General features: G+C 42.6%; 1 protein-coding gene across 7 annotated transcripts in view; it reads right to left on the bottom strand.

Annotated features, from left to right (window-relative positions):
• Positions 1-13500: 13500 nt before the first annotated feature.
• ACOT9 (acyl-CoA thioesterase 9) overlaps positions 13501-18807 on the bottom strand; it is a 44593-nt gene continuing 39286 nt past the window's right edge. For all 7 annotated transcript variants that reach the window (XM_045000876.1, XM_045000904.1, XM_045000776.1 and 4 more), the window contains 5 exons: positions 18484-18574; positions 16789-16874; positions 15347-15434; positions 15019-15169; positions 13501-14709 (listed from right to left, as the gene is read on the bottom strand). In XM_045000876.1, coding sequence (XP_044856811.1) covers positions 14621-14709; positions 15019-15169; positions 15347-15434; positions 16789-16874; positions 18484-18574 — 505 coding nt within the window. In that variant the 3' untranslated portion in view covers positions 13501-14620. The remainder of the gene's footprint in view (positions 14710-15018; positions 15170-15346; positions 15435-16788; positions 16875-18483; positions 18575-18807) is intronic.

Here is an 18807-nt window from a genome sequence, read left to right as displayed (position 1 = left end):
GGGCAGTGAACAGGTATTCGTGCAACATCTAGTACAATAGGGACTCCATCCTGTGCAAGGCCTCTGGGTGCTGTTGCAATATAAATAAATACACACTGGCAGATAAAACAACCCCGCAGCAAACAAAACTTCTCCAATTCTCAACTCAGTTTCTCCCCAGATGTCTGGGAGAGAAGAGGAGCCTTGTGCCATGGCTAAAGGCTAACAGCGCTGGGATATGGCTTACAAGACGTGAGGGAATTCAAAAGCTGAGAATGTCTTGCTCATTTATAACAAGGGAGCTCCAGCACATTGCTGACATCAAATGCGGCTGAATTGCAGAGAGGGAGAAACTCGCACACACGATGTCTCAGATCTATTAGCCTTTGCCTATGGCACAAGGCTCATCTCCCAGATGTCTGGGGAGAAATTGGGTTGAGGACTGGTAAGGTTTTGTTTGCAGAGGATTTGTTTTATGTGCCAGTATCCATTATTTATTAGTTAGCCATTGCAAATGCTGAAGCACCATGTGATGTATTTCCAGTCTGAAGCCTCTCTTTATAAAGAGACCACAACATTTTGTATGTGTCTAACTTCCATATGCTGTGTGTGGGCAGTCCCTTGTAGAGTGCATTATAACAAAACAACCTAAACAACAAAGGCATGCCTGACACTGATAAGGGTTACATCAGAGGGAAAAGGTCACACTTTTCATCAGCCCAAAATGAAAAAATGGGCAGTTAACCATGGCAGCTCCTGGCATCCACCAGCAGCCCAGAATTCAAAATGGATCTAACTTGTGATCATGTATTACAAAATAGTGGCTTCCCTCCTTCACTCAGAAGATATATTTATACCAGTATAAGTTCTGCAACTCTCAACACTTGGTTACATCTAACTCAGACCACAGTCAGACCCCAAAGCTCTCCTGACACTGGGATACTTGTTCCACTGCCCCAGCCAAATGAATCACAACAGAGATGCAGAGTTGGTTGTCATCAACATACTGAAGGCATTTCAGCTTCCAGCCACTCACTAACCCAAGCAGCTTCAGACAAAGTCAATTGACAAACCCCTGTCATGCACCAGAAGGTCAGGGTGTAGAAGACACTGAAGAAATAATAAAATTATGGCAACATAAGAGGCCAGGCAGTGAAAACATTTCATGTCAGGAACAAGAAGGGAGACCAAAACAGAAAATACTCAAAGCTTAATTTGTGCTAGGGCTGAGACCCAGCACCTCTAGGTTTGGCAATTCATAGCCCCTGGGCTAACTGCATATGTTATCAATGTAAAACAAATTGGTTAAGCCCCAGCATCTCTTCCATTACAAATTAAGTACTTACTGGACAGAGGAGAAGTAGATACAGCAAGGAAAAGTCACTGAAAATGGCAGTTTTAGGCCTGGAGATGGTTGGCTCTGACAAATTTAAAGGGCCAGCCCCACAAAGGCATGTTTGAAAAATGGGACAGAAATGCTTATAGAAACACAATGCTACATGAAGAAATGATTCAGGGCTCAGACAGCTAGGCAGAGAGGGTAGCTAAAGATTGCTGCAAAGACTGGAAGAGGCTGAAACAAGCATTGGGTGCATCATTAGGGTTGAAAGAGCCTTGAAGCTATGGGGCTGCTCACAGGATTAGGGTTGAGGGAACGGAAAGTGATCTATGCACCAGCCCTTCCTCAGCTTTGCCAATTGTAGCTCGGCTGAACCAGCAAAAATTAGAATGACCTTAACCCAACCCACCTGATGCATCATTTACAGCCCACAGGCAATAGCTGGGCTTTATCAGTGAAACCACTCCTCTCATCACATAGCTGTTTTCAAAGCACCTTAGGGTGGTGTGCACTGGTGGCTAACTAATGGGGTGAGAAGTGGACTGGTAACACTTGGTACACTTTAATAGCCTTACAAGTGGGTGCAAACAATAAAGGGCAGTTTCCCTGCCTTCTCCTGGGAAGGATTGACTGGGGAATGGTGGAGACTAGGTTGAGCACACAAGAACAGAAACTGATAACTGAATGCAGAAAATAAGTGTGATACCCCAACCTGAGCTAATGCTTCTACCTCTGAAGTGTTGTCTTCCTGATCCATTAATACCTCAGCATCCCAGTAAAATACTGATTTGCAACTGAAATGTAGGGTGGCCAGGTATCTATGAAAGAAATCTTAGATTTGGTGGCAGTCAGAAGATGTTTGAGATAGTTGTGTCCTTCATGTGACACTGCATGGTGCTTAGCAATTTTATGAGCTCTTGCAGCAGAATTAATTAGTGGAATAATACAGAATTCCCTCATACAGAATCTAGCAGTAGTATTTGTCTTAGGCAGAATCACGCAGCAGACAAAAGCTGTTTAGAGAGTGTTTTGTGTTGGGCCGTGCCTATGTACTTTTGGTAAATACACAGTTGTAACCTCTTCCTTCTAGAACTGAGCAAATAATTGATTTTTTCTGGTTCACTGGCCTTTTTAAAATTTTGAAAATAAAATGTGGTACCAGTTGAACTAAATTTTAAAATGATCAAACGTTTTTGGCAAATCAAAAGAGTCAGTTTCAGGTTGAACAAAACATTTCATTTGACCTAAAACATTTTGTTGCCAAGTATTTTTAAAGATTCACAAAGTGGGAGGAGCAACCTCCTTTCAGACCTTTAGTGCAGTGCTTATGGGGTCTCACGAGCCAAGTGGGAGACCCAGTTTCACTCTCTATCTTTCCTACTGTGGAGGAGAGATTTGAACTTGGATCCCTCACAAGAAAGTACCCCAGCCACTGGCCTATTTGAATATAAGGCACTTTTAGCCTCACCTGTTGATGCTGTTTCATTGTGTATCCATAGTAAAATAGCCTTTGGCACAGGGATTTGAATCTCAGTCTCCTACCTCCCACAGGACTACCCTAACCCATAGACTACAGGAGAGGCTTGGGTAGGGCTGTCTCAGTCTCTCACTTTGAAGCTGTTCCACTTCATATAACTGACTAACTAGTCAGCAAAGCAAACAGAGAAAATGATGCTATAGGTGAGTTGTGAGGGTGTGCTCCTACCCTATGAGAAGACATGGTTCAAAACTCTCTCTCCCCACGCAGTGGGGGAATTGAACCAGAATGGCCCAAGTGTGTACTCTAAATGTTGCAAGGGCAGCCTCTCGCTTTTGTGAATAGTACCTCAGTCCCCAAAACTATTTTTTTAGATGAAATTGGCCACTTCATTTCACATTTTCAAATAACGTCAATGCCCCAAAATGCATTTTTCAGCATATTTACTATTAACATAGTCTCAGACTTCTTTAATGAGATATTAGCCAGAGGAAGCATCTCTTTCACTTCAAAAGCCCACAATCAATGGGATTCTCTGCCTTCTGTTCCACACTGTGGTAAGGTGACTAGTCTTAATTTTATCTTCACTTTCTACCTCTTCACATTCAAAGTTTATCAGATCTGGTATGCAAAAGCAGGATCAAGGCTCATGTTGCCCCTCCATATGGTGTGACCCATCTTTTTGTTGCAGTACTTCTCTATTCCACCCAGACTGCATCCAGTGGGATAGCCTATGCACTTCCCGATGTACTCAAACCGCTATGTCCTGCTTCAAGAAAAGAATTGTAGGTACTGAGGTAGTCTGGAGGCCAAAGCTGAAAAATGCATTAGCATAAATGGGTGTCATTTAAAATATGGTTTCAAAAAGAGCGAGAGAGAAAAAGAGTGTGTGTGCATGTTACAAATCCTAAGAAAGCAGATAATATTGCTAGTGGTCAGAGTATGGGACCTGAAGCAGGACAAGTAGATTCCTCACTATACCTCTGACTCTTGTTATGATCTGGGTCAAAGTACTTTTACCTCCTTTTACCTCAATTTTCCCCATCTGTAAAAGAAATTATACCTAACTTCATGAAGCAGCTACACCCTTAGATGAAAGTCAGGAGTTGGACACACACTAACTATGGGGGGGTGGAACACAACCAATGGGTCTTTTGAGTTTAAGTCTGATAAAGCTGAGTCCAGCACACCAGCAGATGGTGCTACTCATGCATATTATCTGTTCTGGACTGGTGGTCTCAGAAACAGTTCAGTCTTCAGCTCATTGCCAATCAGTTGTACTGGGACTTGATCTCCACTTTCCTAAGATTTTAAAATTAAATAGAACAAACTTAGTTTCTAGGCTGCTTGTTAGAACAAACCCACACTGGGTGGATTTAATATTTGAGATTACACACAGTGCAGTGCTGGAAGGGACCCAGTGCCCCTTTAGTCCTCTTTTGCCAATGTGTCATACCTCTGCTTCCAGTGCACCATGGGGGAGCTGGCTCTGTAGCGCAGTGGTTTTCAAACTTTTTTTCTAGCAACCCAGTTGAAGAAAATTGTTGATGCCCGCAGCCCAACAGCGCTGGGGATGAGGTGTTTGGGGTACAGGAGGGGGCTCTGGGTTTGGGGGGGGCTCAGAGCTGGAGCAGGAGGGTGCCCCCACCCACAGAGGGACATAGTAGCTCTACAGCAGTGGTTTTCAAACTGCAGGTTCACAACCCAGCGCTGGGTCACAGAATGGAAGGCACTGGGTCGCAGCAGCTCTGGTCAGCACCGCCGACCAGGCTGTTAAAAGTACTGTCAGCAGCGCTGTCCAGCTAAAGCAGGCTAGTGGCTACCTCTTCTGACACCGTGCTGTGCCCCGGAAGCGGCCAGCGCAGGTCCAGCTCCTAGGTGGGGGCACGCAAGCAGCTCCGCGCAGCTCTTGCCCACAGGCACCACCCCCACCCCAGCTTCCATTGGCCACGGTTCCCGGCCTGTGAGAGTGCAGAGCTGGTTCTCGGAGTGGGGGCAGTGCATGGAGGACTGTGGCACAGCAGGGACTACGGCTTGCGACTTGGAAGACCTGGCTTAATGTTCTCACCGCTGGCCGAGCCTTCATAGTTACTTTGAGGTAACATCTGATTGGAGTTCATCTCTAAGTCAAAAGCACCATAAATTTGACAGACACACACAGCACTTCCACTACTACACATTCCTCCAATGTGTACAAGTAGTTCAAATTGTTTCTCCCCAGAAGCATTACCTTGCCATCACTTGCATCCGACAAAGTGGGTATTCACCCACGAAAACTCATGCTCCAAAACGTCTGTCTATAAGGTGCCACAGGATTCTTTGCTGCATCTATAATTGTGTTGCCCATTTCCCTGGTGCTGGGTAAATATTAAGTTATTTGCTCGATTTTGAGCTAACTAATGCAAACGTGTTATCCACAAATTTTGCAACTTCATCGAATCATTAAATAGCTCCTCCTGGTGCAGAGCCTTAAGAAACCTCATTAGTAAACTCCTGTCATGAAAACTTAATATTTATTCTTAGTTTTGTTCTCTCAACTAATTTTTAATCCATGACAAATGCCACCTGTGATGGGTTACCCCACATACTGGGATGTCACTGAGCCCGCCTGGGCCTCTTTTACCCTGTCTTGCTGAGCCAGGCTCTTCAGCCTCCTCTGGCGCACACACAGGTAGGGCCACACCCAGTTGCAGAAAGACACAGACACTAAGATCAGCTCTAGGAAAACTCAGTTTAATGGACTTGTGCCAGCAGTCAGGTGCCCACCTCCCTTGGAGTGCAGACCCAAAGGTATATTGTCTTGCACTGTACAGAAAAATCTGCACCACGCAAGCTCATAAAAATTCACCCTCTCCCTCAATGTGAAGAGAGATATGGACAAATTCTTGCCCCACCCCATTAGAAATTGCACAAACTGGGTTTAATAATAAAACAAATTTATTAACTATAAAAGGCAGATTTTAAGTGAATATAAGGGATAGCAAACAGAACAAACAGATTACTGAGCAACTAAAACAAAACACTCATATGAAGTTTAAGATCTTAAAGAGACTGGTTTCAAGAAGTAATTTCTCACACTAAATGTTATTTTAGGCAAGTTGCAGAATTTCTGTAGCTTAGAGTTCCAGTTATTTCTTCTCACAGACTGGACCCATCTCAGTCTGGACTCACCCCTGCCTTTCCTCTCAGGTTAGTTCCTTTGTCTCTTCAGGTACTTTCAGCAGTCCTCCTTCTTAGGTAGGCAATGGAGAAGACTCAAGATTAACCCCCTCCCCAGCCTTAAAAAGGCTTTACTTAAGGCAGGAAACCTTTGTTTGATCCCCATCCCTCTACAGAGGAAAAGTACCAGCAGTGTCCAAGATGGTATTTTGTATCAGGTGATCTTATCACCTGACTTGGTAGTATCAGAGCTAGGTCTCAAGATGCCTCTCAGGAAGGAGAGAGATTAGTGTCTTCACAGTCTTATTGTTTCTTCCTAATGGCCTATCTGATGGCCGGTTGTCTGGTGGGTGCCTTGCAAATACAGACCCACTTTTAATTGTTACATAGTCAATATTCCTAACTTTAAAATACAGAAATGATATATGCATACAAATAGGATAATCACATTCAGTATATCATAATCTTTCCAATGATACCTTACATGGGCCATCTTGCATAAAATATATCTTAGTTATGCCATATGCATATCATAACCATATTTCTATTACGAATATGGGGTGCAACATCACACCACCTATCTCTCACCTGTGACTAGCTACCTTAATATCCATTACAAGAGCCTTTAGAAAGTCAGCTACCTTAAAGCAAAGCCATAAAAAAAATAAAAAGTTTGTATGTAGTGGTCCCTTGCTATCCAGTGTGGGAGGGAGGCCGCTCCACCTCACTGTATCAGGCAACAGTAGTCGAGCTCACGCCCCACTGATTGGGGCCAAGTAGTTAGCAGCCTATGGCTCTCAGCCTGCTGCCGGGGAACACAACAGTTAACAGTCTGGGCTCTGACCCCTGGGTAGGGCAGAGCAATAAGTGATCATTAATCCTGAGCCTCCTGACTAGGAGTGACAGCAAACAACAGTCTATGGCTCTGGCCCTCTGGGTGGGGCAGAGCAATGATCAGTCTTTAGCCCAAGCTTCCTGGCTAGGACAGGCAGCAATATAAGTCTATAGCAAGGCCTGGCCTCAGGTGAGTAGGGCTGGCAGCAGGGGGATCCTGGCCCACACTACTTCACCGGGTCCCAGCCCAGGGCCCTATTAGTGGAATAAGGTCACACCCCAGGGTCAGCAGGAAAATCACCAAAACACACTACCTCGCTTCCCGGCAGCGCAACTGGACTGAAGTCTGGTTCCCCTAGGCTATTTCCTACCCTGCTTAGTTTGTGTCGCTCCATCAAGCAGGGGCTATGTCTTGCCACCTCGCAGTCAGGAAGTGGCCGCTTCAGTCATTCCTCGGTGTCCTCTGCCTCTTCGTTCACAGGGTGCTGGTCAGCTCAGCTGTCAGTCTGGGATCCTGCAGGGATTGCAGCTCCCAGAGATATCTATCTCCTTCTAGTGGTCCAGCACCAACTGAGCTCCAGAGCGCTCCTCTTATATTTCCTGTCCATCCCGGTACTTCCAGCCAGGGGATGGGGCACATTTGGCTCTGCCCATCAGAGGGAGGGGAGTGGTCCCTCACTATCCAGTCCAGAGGGAGGCCACTCTGCCTCACTACACTGTACTATACTGTAGCTCTTATTGAACATAGCTTCTACCAAAGGCAATGAAATACAGACAAAAATGAAGGATTGTAATGCTGCAATAAAGAGAAGAATGATAGCAGGGAGTACACAATAGCGTTTAAAAAAACAAAAGTTCCTGTCAAAATGAATTCATTTTATTAAACAATACACTAATGATTACAGTAAGTTGTTCCCCCAGAACTATTAGCAGTATATTTGCTATTACTATCATTAGGCATGTCTGGTATTGGTAGTCATTTTAAAGTAACAATATATTAGGGAGAGGAATAGCTCAGTGGTTTGAGCATTAGCCTGCTAAACCCAGGGTTGTAAGTTCAATCCTTGAGGGGGCCACTTAGGGATCTGGGGCAAAAATTGGTCCTGCTAGTGAAGGCAGGGGGCTGGACTCGATGACCTTTTGAGGTCCCTTCCAGTTCTAGGAGATTGGTATATCTCCAATTATTACCTTTACCTATTTTGGTCATTTAATTGGGATAAATATTTCATTATACAAAATAATGTAACATTTTTAACTAATGTGAAATTCCATTCCTGCAACATCAAATATATCTTTTACAACATTATACACCAGATTTATTTAACTCCATATAATTTGATCTCAGGTGTGCTTGTATATTAACACGTACATTAACATGATATGCAAATTGTAACAAATTTCTTCTAAGCGGGTAAGCTTCAGCTGGCCTAGAGTCAGAGACAGAAATACATCTCACAGATGAACTCTGGGTACACACTACCCCCCTAATATGTTGAACATGAGCAAGTCTGGAGACACCTACACTTCCTAATTGACAAAACTGAAATAACCAGACACACAAATAATGTATTTCCATTGGTTTATTTGTTAATTACAGTATACACATGGTTATTCATACGTGTCTATCATTACTCTGATTGGGGGTACATATCTAAGTCCAAGTCACCAGGAATTTTATACACACACAGGGCTTCCACACTTACGCATTCCATTCTATTCTGCATTTGCTGGGTTAGCTTTCTGGACTTTGGCCACAGCTACTAAGGGCAGTTTTCCATTTTTTGTTTTAAAAAATTACGCTAAAGGTGAAGTTGGAAAATATAGTGCTTTATGTATAGAGAGTTGCTGCTTTAAAAAATAAAAATGGGGACAGGATTAGGTATCCACTCTAACTCATCACTGTTATGCAAGTAACAAATAGGATTACTGTGCCAAATGTTAAAGTATAAGAAGTAGGGGGCTACTGATAGAGCTGTCTGTATCTGACCTGAGTTCTCAGCTGTACTACTTATTTTTGGACAGCCACCCTTGCTGCCTCGTATGAGAGAAGGAAAAACTGGGAGAGAATTTCAGATAAATATGTTTGATCTATCCAGAAGTCTAACTTCAAAAGGGTCCATTATTGCCCTCCTGTCTGGAGTGCAAACAGGAAGACAATAGGAAATATGTACAGTATCACAACTGATAAAGTATTAAATATCACCATATTGTCATAAAGTTTCAACAAAGTTTGGTTGAAAAGTTAGAAGTTCTATATATGCAACAGGTAGCTAACTCTACCTCCAACTCATTCTAGATAGTGTCAGATGGCATCAGTCCCCCCATAACATTTCTGGAAAAATTGTCCAACCCTATCTTTACATGAAAAATAACAGCTTGGAAGGGAATGACCAAGAGGTAACGGTGACAGACTGTACCCCTTTGTTTACCACTTTTACGTAACTATGATAAATTTTATACAAAGTATGCCTTGTGAGGTATCATTTGAAAACTCATAATTTGCTGATTATTATTGTCCTGGCAAAATGTGTGTGGCAATACTGTATTAAAGGTATGATTTTCTACTGTAGAACACTGTATTCTACTAAGAAATATTCCAATTCTGAGGAGGCAGTCCAAACCAGTTCCTCAGAGATAAAGGCATATAAATGCCTCAGCCAGGTGTCAACAAAATCAGATGAACAATCACCTGGTTAAGTGGCCATTCTTTGTCAGAAAGAGGTGTGAGAGCAAGAAATGTATATCTTAGCAAACAGACTTGCTGCCACCTGAACCCCAGCTGGAGATGATTCTCAAAGAAGAGAAATGCTATAAGGGAGAACAGAGGACACAAATCCCCTCTCTCTCTGCTCACGGCATCAACGACACATGAAGGAACACTGAACTGGGGGATGGTCCTGATTGAAAGAGTTCAGCCAGTAAAAGCACGTGGTGAGAAAAACCTTTGCTTTGAATTAATTTAGCTTATAAAGTTAGGTATTAGTTTGTGTCTTACCCTTTATTTCTTTGTACCCAATTCTGACTTTTATGCCTCATTACTTGTAATCACTTGAGCTATCTTTCTGTAGTTAATAAACTTGTTTTGCTGTTTTATATAAACCAGGGCACTTGGGTTGAAGTATTTGGGAACTTCATTTGAGATGACAGGGTTTGTGCATATCATTTTCTATTTATAAAATGACAGATTTTCTATGAGCTTGTACTGCACAGAAGGAAAGAGCTGGGCAGTGCAAGATGCACATTTTGGGGACAAGTCTAAAACTGAGAATTTGCTGGTGTCACTTTGCAATATAATTCAGGAGCGACTGGCTACAGCATTCATATCATTCAGCTGCAAGTGATTTTGCATGCTAGGAGCTGTGTGTGAACAAACCAGGAGTGGTTGTTTCCACAGCAAAGCAACGTGAAAGGCACCCCAGGTTGGAGAACTAGGGAATGTCACAGTAACACACTGTACAGTTGAATTTTGTTTCCTTTTAATATTAATGGAAATGAGCTATATTAAATTCCTTTTAAAAACAATGGCCTGACTTTGCTACAAGCAGAAGAGTCCACGCCAGGATTCTGAATTTCTCAAATGTTTTTATCCTCAAATAAGATCCTACTATAGTGCTTAGTTCTATCAACGTATTCCCTTTTTGATTGCTGAGTCAGAGACCAAGATTACTTGCTTCTTCTAATGGCTTCTCCACATGGTGATGTAAATTTATACTCCAGCTTGCCGCGCACTAACATCACTCTGTGAATAAACTTTAGACTCGTTGATTTTTAAGGCCAGTGGGTTAGATCATCTAGTCTGACCTCCTGGATAACACACGCCAAAGAATTTCGCCCAGTTAACCCTATATTGAGCACAATAACTTGTTTGGCTAAAACATCTTTCAGAAAGGCATCCACTATGGATTTGAAGACATCAAGAGATGAAGAATCCACCACCTCCCTTGGTAGTTTGTTCCAATGGTTAATAACCCTCACTCTTAAAAATCAGTGCCTTTTTCTAATTTGAATTTTTGTGTATAACTTTCAGCCATTGGTTCTTGTTGTGCATTTCTCCACTAGATTAAAAAGCTCTTTAGTACCCAGTATTTTCTCCCTCATACGCTGTAATCAAGTCATCTCAATCTTTTTGATAAGCTAAACAAATTGAGCTATTTAAGTCTCTCTCTGTAAGGCATGCTTTTCTGTTTTCAAAATAATTTTTGTGGCTCTTCTCTGCACCTTTCCAATTTTTCAAAACTGGTCATAGTATTTCAGAATTGGTCTCACTACTGCCATACAGAGGTAAAATCACCTCCCTATTCTACTCACTACTTCCCTGTTTATACACCCCTGGATCCTTTTAGCCCTTTTTGCTACATCACATTGGGATTTCACGTTGAATTGCTTGTCCACTATGAGCCCTAACTACTTTTCAGTCACTTCTTTCCAGGATACAGGCCCCCATTCTGCAGGTATGACCTTGCATTTGGCTGTGTTAAAAAGCATTTGTTTGTCCAGCTTACAAAGTGATCCAGATTGCTTTGTATGACTGCCCTATTCTCATTAATTACCTCGCCACCAACCTTTGTGGCATCCGCACATTTTATCAGCAGTGATTTTATATTTACTTCTGTATCATTGATGAAAACACTGAAAAGCATCAGGCCTAGTACTGAGCCCTGCAGAATCCCACCAGAAAACCCCACACCTGATGATGATTCACCACTGACAACTTCTTTTTGAGACCCATCAGTTAGCCAGTTCTTAATCCATTTAATGTGTGCTTTATTGGTATTGCATAGTGGTAGTTTTTAAATCAATGTTGCATAGTACTAATAAAAAGTCTAATAGTACATCTACTATCTTTGGTGGCTCCCTTTCAGTAACTGCCTTTTACTGACTGGATGGGCTGTCTGTGTTTTGCCTCGCTTCCTTCTGATCTTCCTTGCTCTGTCTTGTCAAGGGTGTAATGTATATACCAGTTTCTAGGCAGCATGCTTCCACATGAATTCTTTTTCTTTTCTTCTTTTGCTCCCATTCAGGAGGTTTTTTAAGGTACTTAAGTGGAGATTGTTCCATCTTCCTCCACAGCTATCCCATCGTTGTTCTCAACCAGATCTAGGTCTTCCCTTTGTAATCCATTTTAGAGTGTTTCTATTATTTCTCTGAGACTTCAGCTGGTCTCTCTACAATGGAACACTGCTTTGCATGTCATACATACAAAATAACTCTTTGGTGTAGTTCTTCATTATTGCCCACCTTAGAACCAACAAAAAAACCAGTCTATAGTCCAGTTGACGATTCTTTCTTCAAGCAATACTCTCTCATCTGGTTGGAATCTTTCTGAGTCTGAGAACACTGCTATCTTTCCACCTCAGGACCTGGCCTATAAGCTGCTCAACAGGGTCACTGGGCCCTGACTTTTGCAAGGCTAATGTAGTGCCCATCTTTTAAAAAGGAAAAAGGAGGATCCGGGGAACTACAGGCCAGCCAGTCTTAACTCAGTCCCTGGAAAAATCATGGAGCAGGTCCTCAAGGAATCCATTCTGAAGCACTTAGAGGAGAGGAAAGTGATCAGGAACAGTCAGCATGGATTCACCAAGGGCAAATCATGCCTGACTAACCTAACTGCCTTCTATGATGAGATAACTAGCTCTGTGGATGAGGGGAAAGCAGTGGACGTGTTATTCCTTGACTTTAGCAAAGCTTTTGATACGGTCTCCCACAGTATTCTTGCCAGCAAGTTAAAGAAGTATGGGCTGGATGAATGGACTATAAGGTGGATAGAAAGCTGGCTAGATCGTCGGGCTCAACGGGTAGTGATCAATGGCTCCACATCTAGTTGGCAGCCGGTATTAAGCGGAGTGCCCCAAGGGTCAGTCCTTGGACCACTTTTGTTCAATATCTTCATTAATGAACTGGAGGATGGTGTGGACTGCACCCTCAGCAAGTTTGCTGATGACACTAAACTGGGAGGAGTGGTAGATATGCTGGAGGGTAGGGATACGATACAGAGGGACCTAGATAAGTTAGAGAATTGGGCCAAAAAAAATCTGATGAGGTTCAACAAGGACAAGTGCAGAGGCCTGCACTTAGAACAGAAGAATCCCATGCACTGCCACAGACTAGCGAACGAATGGCTAGGCAGCAGTTCTGCAGAAAAGGACCTAGGGGTTACAGTGGATGAGAAGCTGGATATGAGCCAACAGTGTGCCCTTGTTGCCAAGAAGGCTAACGGCATTTTGGGCTGTGTAAGTAGGAGCATTGCCAGCAGATCGAGGGACGTGATCATTCCTCTCTATTCGACATTGGTGAGGCCTCATCTGGAGTACTGTGTCCAGTTTTGGGCCCCACACTACAAGAAGGATGTGGAAAAATTGGATAGAGTCCAGCAGAGGGCAACAAAAATGATTAGAGGGCTGGAGCACATGACTTATGAGGAGAGGCTGAGGGAACTGGGATTGTTTAGTCTGCAGAAGAGAAGAATGAGGGGGGATTTGATAGCTGCTTTCAACTACCTGAAAGGGGGTTCCAAAGAGGATGGCTCTAGACTGTTCTCAGTGGTACCTGATGACAGAACAAGGAGTAATGGTCTCGAGTTGCAGTGGGGGAGGTTTAGGTTGGATATTAGGAAAAACTTTTCACTAAGAGGATGGTGAAGCACTGGAATGGGTTACCTAGGGAGGTGGTGGAATCTCCTTCCTTAGAGGTTTTTAAGTTCAGGCTTGACAAAGCCCTGGCTGGGATGATTTAGTTGGGGATTGGTCCTGCTTTGAGCAGGGGGTTAGACTAGATGACCTATGGAGGTCCCCTCTAACTCTGATATTCTATGATTCTATGGATCAGCTCAATCCATTGCTGTTCTAGCAGCTTCCACACAAAGCTGGAATCTAATGCTCTGTTCTAAAAAGCCTGCCTTCCCCTCCACACGTACACAGCACCCTGCCAATAGCATCTGTACTATATTTAGCCTAAAAGCTTTCGGGAATAATTCTCTCGGGAATTTGCCCTAGTCATCTTTTGTTCACTGAATCACTTATATAAAAGAATTAAAAAAGGAGTATACAGTATTGGTGGTATCTCCCACATACAGATATCTGTAAACTTCACATTTGGCCAATTCATTCATTGTAAAAATTAGTGTGTCCTCAAAAGTAGGAGAAAACACACATCATCAATTCTTCAAAACAAGGGCTGCAGCAACCTTGTGAGATCCCATCAGCAGACAAATACACACGTGATTGCAAGGATTATGTTCACATAACACAGATGTGCACATCACACTGTCCTTCTGCTGCCCAGATTCACCTGTTCCTGAGAACCAACAGGAGGCTGACTGACTAACTTACACAGGACCCTGGGTCAGATTTGCACACAAATGATCGAACAGGATATCAACAGCAGCAGCCCTCATTTTAGAGAGATGATAGCTTTCCTGTATCAGGGACCATAAGGAGAAGCATGAGTGTGTGTAGGAGAGAAGAGATGGGAATGGTGACAAAATTGAGACTTCTCTATGGTAGTATCCCTTTAACGTTTTCTGGACTATGGTTTTCATCTCTCTATGCTAACATGAACAGCCTGTCAGAGCAGAATTTTAAGAAGCTATGCATCTTAACTGTGGAAGCTCTAAAGCAAGAGTAGAGGAGAAAGCTGTACAACATCACAGTCAGCCTACAGCTAGTTGTATAAATAGTGCTAAATGATTGACTTTTTGTACAAAAACAGACCACTTTCCAATATGCCTACACTGATGACCTCACTGCGTTAAAGAGCAGGAATACCATTATTGATACACTGTGCATAGGAAGCTAGCAATCTTTGGCAGAGGTTTCTCCAAAGCTAACAATCTGCTATGGCGCTGCAGTAGTTGTCTCCACTTCTCTGGTTTCTTTCGTGGTGGCACTGAAGTGCCGTTTCCCATCTAAATACAACATGGACTCTGAAATGACAGGAAGAAAGAAAAGAGATAAGAGTATTTAAAAAAAAAGTCACTTTAAAAACACAGCCTCTGGAGTGTACTGGGCACTACACAGAAGACCAAGTTTGAGAAGCAATATGAAACACATTTGCATTATGGCAGAGTATAGAATAAATACAGTTTAGCATGAAGGGGCATTTTGTGTTACTCTACTAGTAGTAGTAATAGTAGTCTATTAAAAATTAAGTACGCTCCACCAGCAGACAGAGAATAGGTCTTTCCCTTCCAACAACAAAGGTTTTAATGAGATGCATTAAAATTGCCACTTACCACCATATGTTTTTGGGACAATCTGTGGTACCTCTCTTTCTGACATAAAAGTGAAATGGAAGACGTTGGTTGTCTTGTGCTCTCTGGTATCCGAATCATAAACCTCACTGTGTACTCTAATCTGGATATAGTTTTTTTCTGTATAACAAACCTAGACAGAACAGTGGACACAGTTATTATTTTATCATTTACACCAAAGAAAGGGGACAAGACGGAAGAAGAGTTAATTCCACCACTTTCATAACTCATTGTTCATTGCCAATGATTGATAATGAAGACATCAAGCTGAATAAGCTTTATGGCTGTCTGAAAAGAGACCAACTCCTACCTGTGCAGAAAGCAGTAATAGGGATCCAATCTCAACTGGTCTTTGAAACATGATATCATCTACAGCTACTACATAAGGTCTGGAACCTCTGCAGAGAAAAAAAAGGCACTTAGTATTCAAGAGCAGCTACATGTCTCTGCACAAGTTGAAACAATTTCAATTATCTTTAATGCAAAATATATCTGAAACTGAGCCACATAAATATAGAAAACAACAAGAATTGCTGAAGAATACAGCCAGGATGCCAAGAAGAAAACTAATATCTTGAGGGAATGCCAGCATAGAGGTGATACATGTACTCCTGCCACAGTACTGGCTCCCATCCTCTTCTACTACACCACATACTATAGCAACATTATGTACTAGAGCGGAGGTTCTCAAACTGTGGTCTGTGGACCACCAGGGGTCCATGAGCTCCATTCAGGTGATCCGCAGATAGTTCCCTCTAAGGTGCATGCCTGGGCAGCCACACACAAGAGAATGAAGGGCCACCCACCTAATTAGTGGAGCTGTGCAGGGGGTAGGTGGGAGGGGGCAGTGGGGTGAGAAGAAGGGGTGGGGGGAATTTGGGATGTGCAGGGTTGTGGCAGACAGAGAAAGAGGTGACTTTCCCCTGCTCCAGGGCTGTGGCTGCCAGGGAGATACACCCCTCCTTCCCAGCCTCAGCTCTGTGGTTGCGGGGGGGGGGGGGGGGGGGAGAGAAGGGTGGGGAGATACACCCCTCCTTCCCAGCCTCAGCTCAGGGACTGCCACGGCGGGGGGGAGAGGGAGAGACCCCCCCCCTTCTTCCCAGCCCTAGCTTGGGGGCTGCTGCAGCGGGGGAGAGAGGGCACATCCATCGCATGAGAAAGGTAAGACTACTGATATTAAAATGTGAGTTGTGTGCTTTTATTTGTAGAACAAAAAAACGTTAATCATTCACGTTTTTTTTTTAATAGTACTTTTCTCCAAAGGGCTTTACAATAGTTAGCTAATGGTACAAACAACATTTGGAAAGATCTAAGTGGTCCGCCGAGACCCTCAGCAATTTTCAAGTGGTCCGTGGGGGGAAAAAAAAAAAAGTTTGAGAACCACTGTACTAGAGTCAAAGCACAATTTTCTGCCACTTTTGGTTTGTCTAGTTCTCTTCATTCAGGCCTCACTCCTGCAAAAGCTTACACACGTGCTTAACTTTCAGTATATGTGTTGCCCACAGACTTCAGGGGGGGCTACTCGTGCTTAAAGTTGGACAGGTTTGTAAGTGTTTGCAGGATCAGGGACCTAGTCAGGTTTCTAAAAGTAAGTGACTGTTAGAATAGCCACTCAAACATCAAACCCTTTTCTATCCCAACTATACATATTTTCCACTGACTGCTTATTTTGTAGTTCAGGTTCCCCCTACCCATTAATAAAAACACACAAAATGTTCTGGATTACACAAATACTGAAAACCTGAAACTCACCCATAGCTGCAGGCAGTAGCCCATCCCAGCTCAAATGCTTTCCTCATGAGAAACCCCCCAAAGATTCTATTGAAAATGTTTCGTTCCTGCATTAGAAACACAAACAGCAAAGTGGCAACAATATGCATGTACTCACACAACACAGTGGCAAAGCCTGTCAGGTTCATTTGTAGTCTTGTTTATGGGATTATACATAGCTCCTATAATGAATATTTGGCAGCTGTACAGCACAATTAAAACATATACAGAAGTCTAAATGATTCAGCGTGCTTACTTCTTAAGAGCTCACCTTATCCAAAACACAATTTAAAAAAAAAAAAAATAGCGGTCAGCCCATCTTATACACGCTCTGCAGAATCTGTCAGGTGTTTTCACTTTTGTATTTGTACTACTGGAATTGTACATTTGCTGAGCCCTACAGGTAAACCTTTGTAAATTTAGGGTTTGCACTGCACAAATCTGTGAGCCTAGCTGATATATTCAAATGCTAATTTAAAAATAATCTTATTCTTGGCAGACAAAAGCTGTTAAAACAATATGAACTGTTCAGTCAAAATCTTGTGCTCTCAAATTATACTAACTAGGGTTCCCACCTTTCTAATGGCTGGTAATGAGGCCCCACCCCCTGCTCTGCCTCTTCCCGCCAGGATTAAAAAAAACCCAGACATCAGGGCTTGTTAAATAGCACCCAGATACACAAGCCGAAACCCAGACTGTCTGGGTGAAAACTGGTTGGGTGGCAACCCTAAGACTAGGAGTACTTGTGGCACCTTAAAGACTAACAAATTTATTTTAGCATGAGCTTTCGTGAGCTACAGCTCACTTCTTCGGATGCATAGAATGGAACACACAGACAGGAGATATTTATACATACAGAGAATATGAAAAGGTGGAAGTATGCATAACAACAGGAAAAGTCTAATCAATTGAGATGAGCTATCATCAGCAGGAGGAAAAAAACTTTTTGAAGTGATAATTAAGATGGCCCATAGAAGGTGTGAGGAGAACTTAACATAGGGAAATAGATTCAATTAGTGTAATGACCCAACCATTCCCAGTCTCTGTTTAGGCCAGAGTTAATTGAGACTGGGAATGGTTGGGTCATTACACTAATTGAATCTATTTCCCTATGTTAAGTTCTCCTCACACCTTCTATGGGCCATCTTAATTATCACTTCAAAAAGTTTTTTTCCTCCTCCTGCTGATAGCTCATCTCAATTGATTAGACTTTTCCTGTTGTTATGCATACTTCCACCTTTTCATGTTTTCTGTATGTATAAATATCTCCTGTCTGTGTGTTCCATTCTATGCATCCGAAGAAGTGAGCTGTAGCTCACGAAAGCTCATGCTAAAATAAATTTGTTAGTCTTTAAGGTGCCACAAGTACTCCTGTTCTTTTTGCGGATACAGACTAACACGGCTGCTACTCTGAAACCCTAAGACTAACACTGATGGATACTGTCTTTTGATCAACACCCATTGCTCTCAGGTGTCTGTGGAGGAATTTCTTTACATAAGATATCCCTTCTGATAAATAAAAAGAAATGCTACAAGTCTTACATTTAGAACTATATTTAAACGTCAGAGTAAAAAACTAAAAAGCCCAAGTTAAATGTCTTAGATCTGCCAACCTTAAAGATGATTCATAACTCATTCATTATGACTTTTGTAACACATTAGTACTCCTTCAAATACCTGAGGATGGCAGATCTCCAAGCCCTTAAGTTTTGCATCTTCCATCCATACTGAATTGGGTGGTAGCACACGACTCCGAAAACTTACAGTCCTGTAGAAACAAGGGGTTTTGGGCAATACACTCAATATCCAGCTTTAACAGTGCTCAACAAGCTACAACCACAAAAATAGAAAAACCACTTGCGTGTGCACGCACACCAAGCAAGCCAGGATTCAAATGGAAAAAATGGAAGTGCTAGTAACATATGCTGTTTCTGACAGACCTCAAAAACCAGAACTTGATTAATCCAAGTGTCTAGTCTAAGGACAGGGTCCTTCAAACAT

This window comes from Mauremys mutica, chromosome 1, assembly GCF_020497125.1.
Source record: "Mauremys mutica isolate MM-2020 ecotype Southern chromosome 1, ASM2049712v1, whole genome shotgun sequence".
In the NCBI taxonomy this organism is placed as follows: domain Eukaryota; kingdom Metazoa; phylum Chordata; order Testudines; family Geoemydidae; genus Mauremys; species Mauremys mutica.
The sequence above is the reverse complement of the archived record's forward strand: the minus strand, read 5'-3'. Positions and strand labels throughout refer to the sequence as shown.